Source organism: Sphaeramia orbicularis, chromosome 8 (assembly GCF_902148855.1).
Source record: "Sphaeramia orbicularis chromosome 8, fSphaOr1.1, whole genome shotgun sequence".
NCBI lineage: Eukaryota > Metazoa > Chordata > Actinopteri > Kurtiformes > Apogonidae > Sphaeramia > Sphaeramia orbicularis.
This window is the reverse complement of record NC_043964.1, coordinates 36,419,170-36,436,906: the sequence shown is the minus strand read 5'-3', so window position 1 is coordinate 36,436,906 and position 17,737 is coordinate 36,419,170. Positions and strand designations below refer to the sequence as shown.

The 17,737-nt window shown below is 36.8% G+C and overlaps 1 protein-coding gene across 1 annotated transcript in view; it reads right to left on the bottom strand.

Moving 5' to 3' along the window:
• Positions 1 to 10,956, bottom strand: part of sphk1 (sphingosine kinase 1) — a 38,080-nt gene extending 27,124 nt beyond the window's left edge. Inside the window, exon 1 of the mRNA XM_030142183.1 lies at positions 10,442 to 10,956. Within this exon, the coding sequence (XP_029998043.1) occupies positions 10,442 to 10,868 (427 nt within the window). The 5' untranslated portion in view covers positions 10,869 to 10,956. The remainder of the gene's footprint in view (positions 1 to 10,441) is intronic.
• Positions 10,957 to 17,737: the final 6,781 nt, after the last annotated feature.

The following is a 17,737-nucleotide window of genomic DNA, read 5'->3' as shown; positions in this document are numbered from 1 at the left end:
AAATGTCTGCAACCACTGTCATTTGTCAAACTCCATGGGTTTTAGTGGTGAATCAGTGTTGCAGAAAATGACGGCGTTTTCATGTTCACCAACAAAAAAGATGCATGTAATGATAATGAAAAGCTGAGAAACTGTATTTTACATGAATTATTTAAAGTTATTGATAGGATTAGTGGTTGGTATATAATCTATGACATCCTTTAGGTTATTAATAATGAAGCACGGGAGTGTAAATAGCGTGTTACTGCTGAAGCCGCTATATCCAGTTTTAATATAGGAACATCGAATAAATCTAATGACTTGTCATGTGATTAATGGGAGAGGAAATAAGAAAAAGTCATTATGCATAAATCTGCTCTCAGTTTTTGGACTTTTTTCTCTAATCTTTCTCACCATGAGATGTGGAGTGATATGAAAATGTATTGAAATTAAACCATGTGAGAAGTAAATGAATAAAAATTACTACTTGGAGAAGTCGTTTTGTAAGACCTGGTATAGTCTTAAGCAGTATATTGTATACTATCAACTGTTTCATCTTAAATGTAATTAGTGAATGGAGCTAAAAAAAAATGGCCTCAGAGATGTATAAATATAGAATAGAATAGATTAAAATAGAATAGAATAGAATAGAATAGAATAGAATAGAATAGACTTTATTGTCATTGCACCAGTTATGCAATGAAATTGCAGAAAAACGTAAAAATATTTAAGAATATAAGGTGGAAGGTATAGGTAGGAGGTATAAGCGTCTCAAAATACAGAGTACTGGAGTAAAAATACTAATATATTCATGTGAAATCTAAAAATACATGTACCAAAATAGCATGTTTAAGCTATAGTTTGTGGTTGTTTTTGAAGCCAGTTTGTCTGCTCAACTTGAGAGACACATTTTAAAAGCAGCTCGATACTGTATTGATCCCGTCCTGTCTCTGAAAATGTCTTCTTCCCGGACATTCCTCCATGGGCTGAATAAGAGGCAGAAGGCCAGACTGGAATATAGCTGCAGAATGTGGATGACAGAAATAGGGTGTTTTTGAAATCTTCCTGTGATGTGGAGTGAAATACCTGTGGGAAGTTCACGCCCATCACACTGAGAAGCAAACTGGAAACTTGCAGCGTGTGTTCTATATTTCACAGTTTACAGGTAGGTAAACAAACCCAGGCGAGGTGGAGACAGACAGAAGGGATGTGACAATGGTTTGGTGACAACAAGTGCTGAGCTGACAGAGAAGAGTCACTTTATCATCTCAGGTGGCATCAAGTGTATCGCTATGTAGATTGGAACTGAAAAGAGATACCATTTACCTCCGGTTTCCCCAGACGGCAGGACAGGTGGGATTTGTTAAAACACGAAACCGCTCAAAAAAAAAAAAAAAAAAGCTTCTGGAGCAGAAACAAATATGTGGGCTATTCAGTGAAGGCTGTCTTGTTTAGGAGTTACACTATATTCAGACTGGACTGACGTGACTGCAAACAAGCTGCATTCCGAGGCTGGGCGAGTGTCTGGAGGAGGAGGAGCAGGAGGAGGAAGAGGAAGAAGAGGAGGAGGAGAAAGAGGAGGAGGAGAGGAGGAGCAGAAGAAGGAGGAAGAGGAGGAGGAGGAAGAAGAGGAGGGGGAGGAGAAGGGAGAGGAGGAGCAGAAGAAGGAGGAGGAAGAAGAAGAGGAGCAGAAGAAAGAGAAAGAGGAAGAGGGAGACAAGGAGTAGAAGCAGGGGGAGGAAGAGGAAAAGGAGGAGGAGGAGGAGGGAGAAGAGGAACAAAAGAAGGAGGAGGAGGAGAACAAACCCCAGTGTCCACCGAGGCATCACCAGACTGGGGGGTGCTGACAGGCCATCACAGCCCTGTGTCACAGAGCACAACATGAAGCCTCCAGGGAGAACCGAGACACTGGGGGTGAAAGGTCGCCTGGTGATGCATTCAGCTCTTGTCTCCTTTTTACCAAGAAGCCACAAAGTCTTCTGCCGAACCCCAGGGAGGAGAGATCACACACTGACAGACACACACCTGTTTTTTGTAGGAGTTAAAAATAGCACAGCTCATTCGTCCTTTCCCTCTTATATCCACCACCCAGCTGGTTACCCCGACGCACACATTCATAATGGGATAACATGGAGTCATTAGCTAATTTTAAGGGTCAGATATAGACTCAGAGGTGTTTAAGGGGAAAAATACATGAAAGCTGTAGCACAAATACAACCAAAAAACTGTGAAATCCCGTAACGCAGGGGTGTCAAACTCATTTTAGTTCAGGGGCCACGTTCAGCCCAATTTGATCAGTAAAATAATAGCATAATGACCTCTAAATAAGGACAACTCCAAACTTTACTCTCTCTTTTAGTACTGAAAAATAACATTAAATAATGAAAATATTGACATTTACAAACTATCCAAACAAAAAAGATGTGACTAACCTGAAAAAACTGAACTTTCTTAAGAAAAATAAGTGCAATTTTAACAATATTATGCCTCAACTTATCATTTATACATGTGTATTACAGATCGCATCTACGAAGGCACTAAACATTCAGTAACAGGCAGAATATTGTTAAAATTGCACTTCATTTTCTTTAGACATTTCAGGTTGTTCATATTTGTTCAGGTTCTTCACTTTTTATTGTTAAATGACAGTATAATCATGTAAATATTTTCATAATTTAATGTTATTTTATTGCACGACAAACCAAGACACATTTGGAGTTGTCATTTATAGGCAGTGTCATATTTTTTTCACATTAAACCAAGATGAAAATTATTGGTTTTTATGCTTTTTTTTCCTTTACTTGAGATCACATTTGGTCTGTATGTGGCCCATGAACTAAAATAAATTAAACACCCTTAACATTTAATATCTTCAGTGTACTTCCTCAAATTCATCCCACTGGAACCTTTGGCAGGCCGGTTTTGGCCCACGGGCTGCATGTTTGACACCCCTGCTGTAATGTATTAATAAATGCTCAATCTATAACTCGCCTTCTACCAGCCGCTCAAAAAAAAAGTGAAGGATACAGCCGGCAGCAATGCAGGCAGCCACTAGATGAGTAAAAGTCACAACAAGTAGCCGTCATCTCATCGCTTTGCATGCGGCGTCACAGTGGAGCCTCAAACCATGGGAAATAGAAGGCCATTAACACGCACAGCACTGTATCATATCATATTCACTTCATTATTTACAGCTCATTCACCCCAATGAACCTGAAGTAAGACTAAAAACCCTGTGAGACTACATCAAGGTTAAGTAGCGGAGATACAACCTCACCCGAACCAACTTTGAAAACTGTACCTGCACGTATTAATTAACCCATAAAGACCCAAACATCCACTGGTGACCAAAACCATCTACTGATCTAAACTGTTTAATACTTGTTGATCCACTAATCCTACATGTCAATAATTGATGTAAAATACAGTTTGTCCTCTTTTCATGGTCATCAGATATGACCCATTTGGACGTTCAGAGGCTCCGCAGTGAACGTGGAGACACCGTCATCTTCTACAACATTGATTCATCAGTAAAACCCAAGGACTTTGATCAATGACAGTGGATGGACACACTTGGTTTATGTTTAGTTAATGATAGATTTTACTGAAAAAGTCCCTTTGTCTTAAGTTTTCTCTATTTTTGGTATAATAACCCTCAACTATAATCTCAGCATGATAATTAAAGTACTTGATCAGTGAATTAACCCTCCGGGTGCGCCTTTTAGGCACACTTTGCACTTTGTGTTAAAAAACTTCATAGTATTTTTCACAATTTAAATCAGGTTAGAATTCAAAAGTTGTTCATTTTGCATGATCTTTAAAATTCTGGCCATCAACTAAAATGTGCACAATGTAAACAAAAGAAAATTACAAGACTAGCATCTGTCTCCCACGTGTGCCTAAAATGCACTATTTCTTCCATTATAACCACTGTTTTTGATCCGTAAGCTATTAAGGCATAAATCATGCTTTTACTAATATCTGGGCTTCATTTGAGAGGAGAGGGTCTAAATTAATTTATTAACGTTGTTAATGTTGATGGTAATCACTGACATATGCCAGGCTGCAAAAATCAAATAATTTGTAATCTAATTTTTATGTAGTATTTTGAAAAAAACAAAACAAAAAAACAAAAAAAAAAACATATTTTGTTTTTTGCATCAGAAAATGTAGTGACATCATGATGAAAAGAGAACATTTAAAGGGTTAAAAAAAAATGTAAAATGAATGATTATTTGATATGTATGATTAGGGCTGACCTTGATTTACAAAAATAAAATCAAATTAGAGCAGAAAAATGAATCAATATATAATATTTAATACTTCGATTTATAGGTGTGCATTTTTGGCACACTTGGTGACAGATGCTAGTATTTTTGAACATTTAACCTAGCACCAAAAATAATAATGCAAATTAACCGATGTTGGAGTTAATCATTGACATATGCCAGGCTGCAAAAGTTAAATAACATGTGATCCACTTTTTATGTAGTTTACTGGAAAAAAAATACATTTTTTGTGTTTTTTTGCATCCAAAAAAATGGTTTGTTTACATTACAGACACGGCATTTAAAGGGTTAAAAAATGTGACAATTATTGAGTATTTGGTATTTTTATTTACGGCTCAAGTTGATGAAATAGAAAAAAGTGTAAAAGAATGAAAAACAAACTGTATGAAAAAATTGAAAAAGCACCAAGTGTGCCAAAAAGGCACACTTGGTGCTTAGTAAGGGCCTTGCTGGATGGGATACCGGAGGGTTAAATAAAGGAAAATACCCGATTTTCACTGAAAAAGTGCAAAATAGAGAGGATATTAGTATAAATGGTGATAAGTCGCTTAAGAAAGGTTAAATAGAGAGAAAAATAAATTTGGAAACTGACATGAATGCAACACTGGGTCTTTCTGGGTTAAACCATTTCCCAATTGGCAGTTTAGGGAACGTGCATCACTGAGATAGCACGTTGTCTAAATACAAATCTTGCATTGCAACTGCACTTTTAATCCAACCTTTCCATCTGCAATGCTAGATGAGATGACATGCAATTAACTTTGAGGTAAATACACTATGAAGGATTAGTGAATCACACTGACTTTCATACACCCTCTACGACAAGGCAGTAAAGCAGCAACAGCATGACATAAGTCATTTAAAACTCCTGATATATTCAGTTAAATACTGCATTATTGGTTGCCCTGGATCTGGAATGATAAAAAAATCTAATAAATTAATGATATGATCACACCATCACTGAGATGGTGTTCAAAGGAAGCAAGGGGAAAAAAAGTAGGAAATGAGGGTTGACTCTAGAAACTGATATTTGGCTTACGTGGTTCATTAAAATGAGTAAATTGACATTTTAACACCTTCCAACCTGGAGTCCTTTGATGAATCCAGTGAGATGACAGCAACAAGGGCCGCCCAGCAGGTTCCCATCTGCCTGCCTGGCAAAAAAAAAGGGCTGAAAACCCAACTCCTGCTGGCAGCCAACCAGAGGGAGGCTGGATGTGCCTCATCACACACAGCCCAGTCTTTATTTACCTCTCTGTGTTTGCAGTGTACACCTGGAGGCTGCTACCAGGAGGGCTACCTCATTCCTCATCCCGCTACTTACACTTTCCTCCGTCCTCAGCGACCAACATTCCAAATTAGTCACTGCCAAGTCAAATATCCGCTTCATCTTTGAACTGCGCTGGCTGCCAGAGAGCGCACACCTCCTGTATATTTTAACACATAAAGACCCAAAGATCCACCACTGACCAAAAGCATCTACTGATCTAAAATGTTTAAAGCTGTTGATCCAATAATACTATCAATACATGTAAATAACTGATATAAAATACAGTTTGTCATCTTATCATGGTCATCAGATATGACACATTTGGACATTCAGAGGCTCCGTAGTGAACATGGAAACACCGTCATCTTCTACAATATTGATTCACCAGTAAAACCCATGGAGCTTAAGAATTGACAGTGGATGGAAGCATGTGTTTTTACATTCAGTTATTAATATTTTTGCAGCAAAAGTCCTTTTTTCTTCAGTTTTCCCTGTTTTTCATGTAATAACCCTCAACATGAGTCTGAGCTTTAAAGGGGTCATATTTTGCTAAACCCACTTTTATTAGTCTTTGGTACATTTATTTGTGTATTTGGACCCTAATAGTTCAAAAAGTTTGAATTTGAACCCTCCAGATGCTGGAAAGGTATCTTTATATTCACTCTGGCAAAAATCGAATGGATTTCTACAACCCGTTTTAATTCCTTCTTAATTTGTTATGTCTATAACTAGTTACGTGATGACATTTGCTGTGCTTGCACTAGGAAAATGAAAGATACAGCCACTGTGGCTACATTAGTAGAAATGAGTGTAGCCATAAAAGCCACAGCCAGTCTGGGTCCAGTCTGGGTCCCTGCAGTGAGGCGCGTAGCGGACCGCGGCGACGAGCATAGCTGCCCCAGGAAATTTTGGGAAAAATGAAGTCTTTTTCCTGAATTCTGGTGCATTTTGAGCTTAAAAATATGTTCAATCGGGCTTCAGTTTCATACAAAAAAAATCATAAAAAATTAACTTAAGTCAACATTTTCATCTAAACTATTTTTATTTCTAATCTAATGTATAACAAAACAATAAATGATAGACTCATAAATACAATTATTCTGACCACTGATGTTCATGAGATTCACTATGGGATTCAATATAAAATAAATTTACCAGTGAGACATGATTTATCATAAAGTCATTTGGTAATTAAATATGGACAGATATGGACTCTTGAAATTATTTTATTTAGACTAGAAAGTACTCCTGCCCAGACTAGAATGTACATGGACTAATTACTAATTTAAACTTAGATATCTCAGATAATTGACTTCTTTTCAACTATTTGACTTTTGAGTACTTGCCAATACTGAGTACTGATACTAGTACTTAATAATCCCATTCCAGTTCTTCGTTCCTTTTGTAAATGTATTTTATTGTCGTTGTCATTAGTCTGACTGGAAAAAAGTGCTTCTACTGACATTTAATGTGTTGGAATGAGCGTTTCTCAATTAATCCACCAGGGGGCGCCGCTCTTAATTAACCATACTGGACAAATACCAGGAAGAAGAGTAAAGTTTTTTGAGAAGAAAAAGATGAAAGTCAGTAATAACAAATATGGAGACGACGGACGCAACACTAATGTGATACTAATATTGCAGCGTTTTCGCTGGTAAGGTTTAAAAGCGAAGCTTCAGCAGGAAGAGAAAAGAGAAATGAGACATAAGTTTCGTTTTCACTTGAACGAGCGGTAACTTCCTACAAGTGACGTGTGCAGTGTGAATTCGTAAAAAATCGGAAACGTTCGGGTGAGTCTGATCGCTCTCGGCAGTGCTCTTCAGTAGCGGAGACCGCATTTGTTATTTTCTTTGGTTATTGCGCGGACATTTTTGATCAGAGATGTTGGTTGATTTTACTAAAAAATACCTTCGCCACTGTGGCTACACGGGTTGAAAACAACTTCGCCAATCAGGAAAATGCATCACCAATGGCGATGTGGCAATAGGCTAGCGCCAGCCTAGATTTCCACATATAAGGTCAAGACTTCCGGTGAACATTTCTCCGAGTACGCTATAATTGTTTATCAGCAGCAGCAGTTGCAGTCCTGAACTGAAAATATGTCCAAACTTCGAACCGATTGCCTAAAATGTTCAGTTGTTAGTAAAATTAACGAACACAAGTGGTTGAACGGGACAGAGCAGCACCTGGGGGGGGGGGGGGGAAAGCTTATTATATTTGTCTAAACAAATGTACCTTTAGTTGTACAAGGCATCAAAATGAACAAGAAATTGAAGAAAACAAGGGGTGGTCTTATAATTTTTCCACGACTGTATGTGCAAAATCCAAGCCGATTACCTAAAATGTTCAGTTGTTGGTTGAAGAGGACAGAGCAGCACAGTCAACAACCTGAAGGGGGCGGGGTGTGAGGTGGCTCATTTGCATTTAAAGGGCCAGCACTTAAAACAACCTTTCTGGTGTCATTACTCAGAAATAGGGTTGAAGATGGACCTGTGGAGTTGAATTAATGAAGAATTCAGACCCACACATAGCATTTACAGTTTGTGTAGACCACAGGGAAATGTTTTATAATGCATAATTCCATTTAAAAAATGCTAAATATCACTCCTTTAATGAACATCTATATGGTCAGTGAATTAAATATAGGAAAATACCTGATTTTGACTGAAAAAATGCAAAATACAGAAGATAATATTATAGTAAACGGTGATAAATCACTTAAGAAAGGCTACATATAGAGAAAAATTCATTTGGGAACTTCCACAAATGTAGCAATAGGTCTTCATGGGTTAAACAGGTCAATATGAAGAAAACAAATATGGCCTGGCCCCTCACAGAACATCAGCGCTTGTCATAATCCGGACATCAGTAGCAGGAAGCCTCCTCATCATCTATGGACTCAAATGCTTCATCATTAGCGAGCATCAGTAGGCCTGACTTCCTCCCATATGAGTGATAGGGGTAATTAGCAGCATAAACACTTCTCATATTGTATTCATGTTAATTACTATCTCACTGTATTCTGGGATGGAGTACTAATGAGATTAGAAGACAAAGAAACCTGAGGACTGTCTGCATTTTAAACAGAGGAAGACATGATGAGACCTAATTAGACATAGCTGCTGCAAGAGCAGGATGAAAAACAGACTTTGTTTTGATGTGATTTTCTACCCATCAACATTATATCCTCGAAGGGAATTTTCTCAGCACACATAATGAAGCTGGAGCAGCTGCTGACAGAGGATCAGTTGAAAGTCTAACTACTTAAGTGATCGGTTTTGTACAGTCGTCTGTGCATTTGAAGCAAGACAGTGGTGTCTGCTCTGCTTAAGTGGGACTGTATGGGGGAATCATTTCTCACACCGGCTTCCTGAATGAATGAGGAAGATGTAACCTAGTAAATGCTGCTGGCAGGTGGATCAACTTTCACAGCAGGTAGAGCAGGTGGAACGGGAGCATCCTCTCTGTCAAACCTGTTTTTAGCATCTTAGGAAGAGGCTATGATCAGGGTATTATGTGGGCTTTTTGAAAAGGCAAGTCAGCAGTTGTGGGTTTACATATTTTCACCCGAAAGGCTCAATTTACAGGAGTTTTAACATATCAAGCAATTAGATTTTAACCCTTTAGATGGATGCATACTATCGATCTGTGTGTCTGTACTCATAGCCACTGGTTTACAAGTAAAATACCTTTAAAAGAAAAGTAGTGAAACTTTACCAAGTTTTAGTCAATAATAAAGAAAAAAAAATGAAGTCAAAAATGCTGGTTGAATGTAATTACCAAAATACAGTTTGTTAGTTTTGATCCCCATTAGCTGCAGCAGCCGCCAAACAATGGCAGTCGTAAGTCAAAATGTGAAATTCTGAGAATTAATGACTGAATGAGCTACAAGATAAGATAAGATAAGATAAGATGAAGCTCATTTTGCAAAAGTCTTGAGGAGAAAAATGCTTAGAAAGATGACTGGGAATCAAAACAACAATATTTCTTACTCTTGGTTAGAATTTATTATGAGGAAGAAATAAGATAAGATAAGATAAGATAAGATAAAGCTCATTTTGAAGAAGTCTTGAGAAGAAAAATACACAGAAAGATGACTGGAAATCACATTAACAATACATTTCTTACTCTTGATTGATATATGAGGAAGAAATTACATAAGATAAGATAAGATAAGATAAGATAAGATAAGATAAGATAAGATAAGATAAAGCTCATTTTGAAGAAGTCTTGAGAAGAAAAATCCTCAGAAAGATGACTGGGAATCAAAATAACAATACATTTCTTACTCTTGATTGATATATGAGGAAGAAATAAGATAAGACAAGACAAGATAAGATAAGATAAGATAAAGCTCATTTTGCAGAAGTCTTGAAGAGAAAAATGCTTAGAAAGATGACTGGGAATCAAAACAACAATACATTTCTTACTCTTGGCTAGAATTTATTATGATGAAGAAATAAGATAAGGTAAGGTAAGATAAGATAAGATAAGATAAGATATACTTTATGGATCCCCCAAAGTGGAAATTCAAACATCACGACAACACAAGACAAGAGGCATCAAATACAATAAAAATGAAGAGAAGGGTGAAAAGATAAACACTGCTTAAGTGACAACAAAAGACGTAAATAATAACAATAAAATAAAGTGGCAGGTGTGTAGATAAATGACCCAGAGCAGATACAAAAGCAGGATGTAGTTTCCTCAGAACTACTGCTTGGTTTTGTCTACCACATCTACTTCAAAACACTGTCTGGACTTTACAGTTACATTCACTTCTCAGGTTGTTTGTAGTGGATGCTTTGTAAATATGTTGTATAAACGCCCATAAACCAGTATGTGTCCTAACAGCTGTCCAGTTGCTGTCAGATGGTGTGTGTTTGTGGCTGTGTTTACTGACCCTCTCTCCTGGGTGCCTGCTGGACAGATGCGTCTCTGATGGCACGAGCCCACCTCTCAGCCTCCTGGAGGTTCGCGAGCGGGTCCTGGACCAGCGCCACCCGGAAACACTGCTCCACTCTCTGCCGGGCCACTCCTGCGCTCATCCAGCGTCTCTTAAACGGGTAAAAATAAGCTGTGAAGTAGGCTCCGACATCCGCTCCGTCCGGGCCTCTGTACGCCCGGCAGCCGACACAGTCCGTCAAGTTAAACACCACCTTAGTCCGGCCGGGTGACGACGAGATTCTCTGGACCGTCAGCGCGCGCTCCGTCAGGCTCACCGAGTACCGGACTCTGTCGTTGAGCGTATCCGTGAACTCCCCGTACAGGACGCCCACCACCCCGTTCCGCTGGCGGGATGGGTCCGGTGCGCAGGTATCGGTGTCCATCCCGGAGGCCGGTGTGCGGATGTCGGTGCAGACTCCGGACACTGGCAGCCTGTCTGTGGGACCCTGTGAGCGCGAGCGCGGAGGCTTACCCCAGTTCACAGTCTCTCCCTAGTGACTGAAAGAGGTATGGCAGTGATGGAGAGAGAGAGAGAGAGAGAGAGAGAGAGAGAGAGAGAGAGAGAGAGAGAGAGGCTGGAGATAACCTGACTGTGCACAGCAGGGGTGTCAAACTTATTTTCTTTCAGGGGCCACATTTAGCCCAATTTAACCCTTTCATGCATACTGGTCCAGTTCTTCTCCAGCTCTTCTCTTATACAGGGTGGGGAAGCAAAATTTACAATGAGCATGTAGTTGTTTTTTCTCAGCAAGGCACTACGTCAATTGTTTTGAAACCAACAGACATTATGGCAATAATCCGAGGTTCTAATAAAATAAACAAATTATTAGGCTATTATCATTGAGCTAATCGGGCTATTAAATTAAAACACAAAAAATTATTATTGTTGTTTGTTGTTGTAATTCGTTCTGTCTACCAATTATTGTCACATTTAATGCATCTAGGTAATGTCTAATATTTAACCCTTTCATGCATGAACTAGAAGCACTCGGAGAGCGCAGACCTCCGCCAAGGCTGATCAGTGGTGCCCCCCGTGGGCCCCCCCACCCCCGATCACCACCAAAATTTAATCATTTCTTCCTTATCCCATTTCCAACAAACCCTGACAATTTCATCCAAATCTGTCCATAACTTTTTGAGTTATGTTGCACACTAACGGACAGACAAACAAACAAACAAACAAACAAACCCTGGCAAAAACATAACCTCCTTGGTGGAGGTAATTATGAGAACCTTAATCAAGAGTTTTTTCCTGTGTGTTTTTATTTCTCTCTTTAGGCATGAAAAAAAACCCAATGCAATTGAAAATTTTCTTATGAAAAATAAATAAATAAACAAAAATTATATAAAAAAAACAAAAAATAAAGTAAAAAACAATGACATACAACTACTACTACTATTAATAAAAATGATCTTATGAATCTATTTTACATGAAGTTGCAAAAATGTCCATTCAGCTGGACACCTTGCATTTAATTTTTGAAACGAAGAAACATGTATTTACAGATAAATTGTGTGAAAACTGGGGAGGGGCTTGTAGTTCTGGGGGTGAGAGTATGCTCAGGGGAGATCTACACAATGTTACCAATTCATGTCAGAAAAGATATGTAGTGTCTTAAAACTTTAAGAAATATACAGGGTGGGGAAGCAAAATTTACAATGAACATTTAGTTGTTTTTTCTCAGCAGGCACTACGTCAATTGTTTTGAAACCAACATAGATTATGGCAATAATCCGAGGTTCTAATAAAATAAACAAATTATTATGCTATTATCATTGAGCTAATCGGGCTATTAAATTAAAACACAAATTATTATTGTTGTTTGTTGTTGTAATTTGTTCTGTCTACCAATTATTGTCACATTTAATGCATCTAGGTAATGTCTAATATTTAACCCTTTCATGCATGAATTATGAGAACCTTAACCCTTTCATGCACTGTCCACTCCGATGGACAGTTATTCTCCAGCTGTTCTCTTGTGTATTAATGGGTTTTGTTGTTTTAGTTCCATATCAGCCAACACAGTGGACGCTTATGCACCATCCCATACACTGTAATTCAGATCATTATTGTAACTTTACTGTTCTTGATAAACCTGATCTGCAGTAACATGTTTGAGTGTAAATCAATTGTTATTTGTTAGACAAGAAGGGTTTTTTTTTTGGATATTATCTCCATGAAGTGAGTAATTACTAGCATTAGAATATGTTAAAATGTGAGAAGACATCAGATTAGCAGCATTAAAAATGTTTTTATTTCATTGTTTTCATATCACTTTCTGATATTGGGTTTAAACACACGTTTCTTTACTCCAGAAATTAAATGCATGGATATTTTTGTAACTCCATAGAAAAAAAAACTCAATCGCATTGTTTTTTTCATGGCTAAACACTGAGGAAAAAAATCTTGACTAAGGGTCTCATAATTCGTGCATGAAAGGGTTAATCAAGATTTTTTTCCTGTGTGTTTTTATTTCTCTCTTTAGGCATGAAAAAAAAACCAATGCAATTGAAAATTTTCTTATGAAAAATAAATAAACAAAAATTATATAAAAAACCAAAAAATAAAGTAAAAAACAATGACATACAACTACTACTACTATTAATAAAAATGATCTTATGAATCTATTTTACATGAAGTTGCAAAAATGTCCATTCAGCTGGACACCTTGCATTTAATTTTTGAAACGAAGAAACATGTATTTACAGATAAATTGTGTGAAAACTGGGGAGGGGGCTTGTAGTTCTGGGGGTGAGAGTATGCTCAGGGGAGATCTACACAATGTTACCAATTCATGTCAGAAAAGATATGTAGTGTCTTAAAACTTTAATAAATATACAGGGTGGGGAAGCAAAATTTACAATGAACATTTAATTGTTTTTTCTCAGCAGGCACTACATCAATTGTTTTGAAACCAAACATATATTGACGTCATAATCATACCTAACACTATTATCCATACCTTTTCAGAAACTTTTGCCCATATGAGTAATCAGGAAAGCAAACGTCAAAGAGTGTGTGATTTGCTGAATGCACTCGTCACACCAAAGGAGATTTCAAAAATAGTTGGAGTGTCCATAAAGACTGTTTATAATGGAAAGAAGAGAATGACTATGAGCAAAACTATTACGAGAAAGTCTGGAAGATACTATTAAAGAAGAATGGGAGAAGTTGTTACCCCAATATTTGAGGAACACTTGCGCAAGTTTCAGGAAGCGTGTGAAGGCAGTTATTGAGAAAGAAGGAGGACACACAGAATAAAAACATTTTCTATTATGTCAATTTTCTTGTGGCAAATAAATTCTCATGACTTTCAATAAACTAATTGGTCATACACTGTCTTTCAATCCCTGCCTCAAAATATTGTAAAGTTTGCTTCCCCACCCTGTAGATGGCGTCCTCCTGTACGAATGCATTCTTGAAATCTGCTGTTGAGATTCCTCATTGACCGCTGCAACATCTCAGCTGGGATGCTGTGAATTTCATCCTGAATTCTCTGTTTTAACTCATCCAGAGTTCTTGGTCGAGTCGTGTACACTTTACTCTTGAGATAGCCCCACAAGAAAAAATCACAAACGGACAAATCTGGCGATCTAGGGGGCCAGGGAACGTTACCGAATCTTGAGATCACACGGTTACCGAACAATTCTCGCACAGCCGCCAATGGTTACTAAAATGGGGGTGTGTTTACTTGCTCAAGGTCACTGTCTCGCAGTGCTGCCACTTGCTCATGTCTGCCAATATGCACTTCAAAAATTCCCGTTTTTTTTTTTGGGTCACCCTGTAATTTTAAAAAAATGAAAATTCCATCATTGTTTCTTAAATGGCATGTTTTAAGGTTTCAATTACTATGAAAAAAATATTTTTCTTCCATCACTCTTGGTTTTATTGGATTGTTTAAAAGTTCCCGTTTTTTTGTGTCACCCTGTATATTCATGGGTTTTGTTGTTTTAGTTCCATATCAGCTGACACAATGGACACTTATGCATCATCCCATAATACATTGTAATTCATACCAGTACTGTAACTTTGCAGATTAGGTTGATAAACCTAATCTGCAGTAACATGTTAAATCAATTGCTAATTGTTATTAGACTGTAATCAACAGTTTTCTTAATCAAAAAGGGTTGTTTTTTTTTTTTTTTTGCATATTGTCTGCATGAAGTTAGTACCCAGCCAGCATGTCCATATGGGCCCCAGAAGGGTTACAGTTGGGCTGCATATAAGGGTCCCATGTGGGTTTGTCCGCAGTTTCCATGGTGAAAACTTTGATTAAGGTTCTCATAATTTGTGCATGAAAGGGTTAAAACCCATCATCAGAAATTGATATACAGGGTGGGGAAGCAAAATTTACAATATTTTGAGGCAGAGATTGAAAGACAGTGTATGGCCAGTTAGTTTATTGAAAGTCATGAGAATTTATTTGCCACAAGAAAATTGACATAATAGAAAATGTTTTTATTCTATGTGTCCTCCTTCTTTCTCAATAACTTCCTTCACACGCTTCCTGAAACTTGCGCAAGTGTTCCTCAAATATTGGGGTGACAACTTCTCCCATTCTTCTTTAATAGTATCTTCCAGACTTTCTCGTAATAGTTTTGCTCATAGTCATTCTCTTCTTTCCATTATAAACAGTCTTTATGGACACTCCAACTATTTTTGAAATCTCCTTTGGTGTGACGAGTGCATTCAGCAAATCACACACTCTTTGACGTTTGCTTTCCTGATTACTCATATGGGCAAAAGTTTCTGAAAAGGTATGGATAATAGTGTTAGGTATGATTATGACATCAATATTTGTTTGGTTTCAAAACAACTGACGTAGTGCCTGCTGAGAAAAAACAACTAAATGTTCATTGTAAATTTTGCTTCCCCACCCTGTACTGTGTGAAAACTGAAATAAAAACATTTTTTCATGCAGCTAATCTGATGTTTTCTCACATTTTAACATACTTTAATACCAGTTAGTACCCAGCCAGCATGTCCATATGGGCCCCAGAAGGGTTACAATTGAGCGGCATATAAGGGTCCCATGTGGGTTTGTCCGCAGTTTCCATGGTGACCCCACGTGTGTTTGCCCATGTCAGAATCAGAATCAGAGACCTGAATATCTCATATTATTTATTCTTCACACTATTTTATCCCATGATATTTATCTTTCATGTCATTTGCACTACTTCTCATGTTATTTGCACTACTTAAATTCTATGTTTTATAAATATCTTAGTTTGCAATACTTTTTATTTTTTAATGTAAATATCTGTGCCTTTTACTGATATTTGTTGTTGTTTTACTGATATTTTTCTGTAAATTCTTGCACTGAACCTGAGAGCTTTGCCTCAGTTTCATTGTACTTAGTGCAATGACAATAAAGAGATTCTGATTCTGATTCTGACTTTGATTCGGATTCTGACATGGGCAAACACATGTGGGACCACCATGGAAACTGCGGACAAACCCACATGGGACCCTTATATGCAGCCCAATTGTAACCCTTCTGGGGCCCATATGGACATGCTGGCTGGGTAATAACTGGTATTAGAGTATGTTAAAATGTGAGAAAACATCAGATTAGCTGCATGAAAAAATGTTTTTATTTCATAGTTTTCACACAGTATATCGCTTTCTGATGATGGGTTTTAACCCTTTCATGCACGAGTTATGAGAACCTTAATCAAAGTTTTTTCCAGAGTGTTTTTATTCTTCTTCAGGCATGAAAAAAACAATGCGATTGAAAATTTTCTTCTGAAAAATAAATTTAAAAAAATAAAATAAAAATAATCTAAAAAAATTTTAAAAATACATAAACAAATAATATTGAAAAAAAAAAATTCTTATGGACCTATTTTTCATGAAGTTGCAAAAATGTCCACTCAGCTGGACACCACACATTTAATTTTTGACACACAGAAATATGTATTTACTGATAAATAGTGTGAAAACTATGGGGAGGGCTTATGATTCTAGGGGTTTATGCTCAGAAGAGATCTACAAAATGTTATCAATTCATGTCAGAAAAGATATGTAGTGTCTTAAAACTGTAATAAAGATATGTGTGAAAAACAAAACAACGAAAACAACAAAATCCATGAATATAGAAGAGAAAAGCTGTAGAATAGCTGTCCACTGTAGTGACCAGTATGCATGAAAGGGTTAAATACATGTTTTTTTTGCTTCAAAAATTGGTGTTCAGCCGAGTGGACGTTTTTGTAACTCCATGAAAAATAGGTTCATAAAAAAATGTCAATCGCATTGTTTTTTTCATGCCTAAAGAGGAGTAAAAACACTCAGGAAAAAAATTCAACTAAGGTTCTCATAATTCATGCATGAAAGGGTTAAACTCCAGTGGGCCGGACCAGTCAAATAATAGCATAATAACCTATAAATAATGACAACTCCAAATTTTTTATAAGCAAAAAATAACATTAAATTATAAAATCATTTACATTTTACAAACTATCCAAACAAAAAAGATGTGAATAACCTGAAAAAAACTGAAATTCCTGACGTAAAATAAGAAGAAATCATATGAAAAATTTGATCAATATTATGCCTCAACTTATGATTTCTATGTGTGCGTTACAGATCAGCTCTACCAAAGCACAAAACAGGCAGAATATTGTTAAAATTATGTGGATGTGTATATGTATGCATGTGTGCGTGTATGTATGTATATGTATGTATATATAATTATGTATATGTATGTATGTGTGTATATATATATTTGTATATGTGTATAAATGGATATATGTGTACGTATATGGGTGTATATGTATGTATGTATATATGTACATATTGTTGGTTTAGACAAAGGGGTGAGTGCTAATAAGCTATGTTTCTTCTCACTCCTTTTCAAATATGACTTTTTTTTTCTTTCTTTTCTTTTACGTGTATCATTACTTTATGCTTCCTTGAATTTTCATTTCTATATTATGTTGTGCAAAGAAGTCAAATAGTAGTCATCAGGAAGCTTGTATCATATCCATATTTGAAATAAATCAATTAAAAAAAAAAAAAAAAATTACACTTATTTTTCTTTAGACATTTCAGGTTGTTCATATTTGCTTAGGTTATTGACATTTTATTATTAAAGGATATCAAAAATTTAATGTTCTTGGCAATAAATCAAAGAGAAAAAATCGGTGTTGCCATTATTTATAGGCATAATGTCATTATTTTTTCACATTAAACCAAGAAGAACATTTGGAGCCATTATTTTTAGGTTATTATGCTGTTATTTTTGAGTTTGAC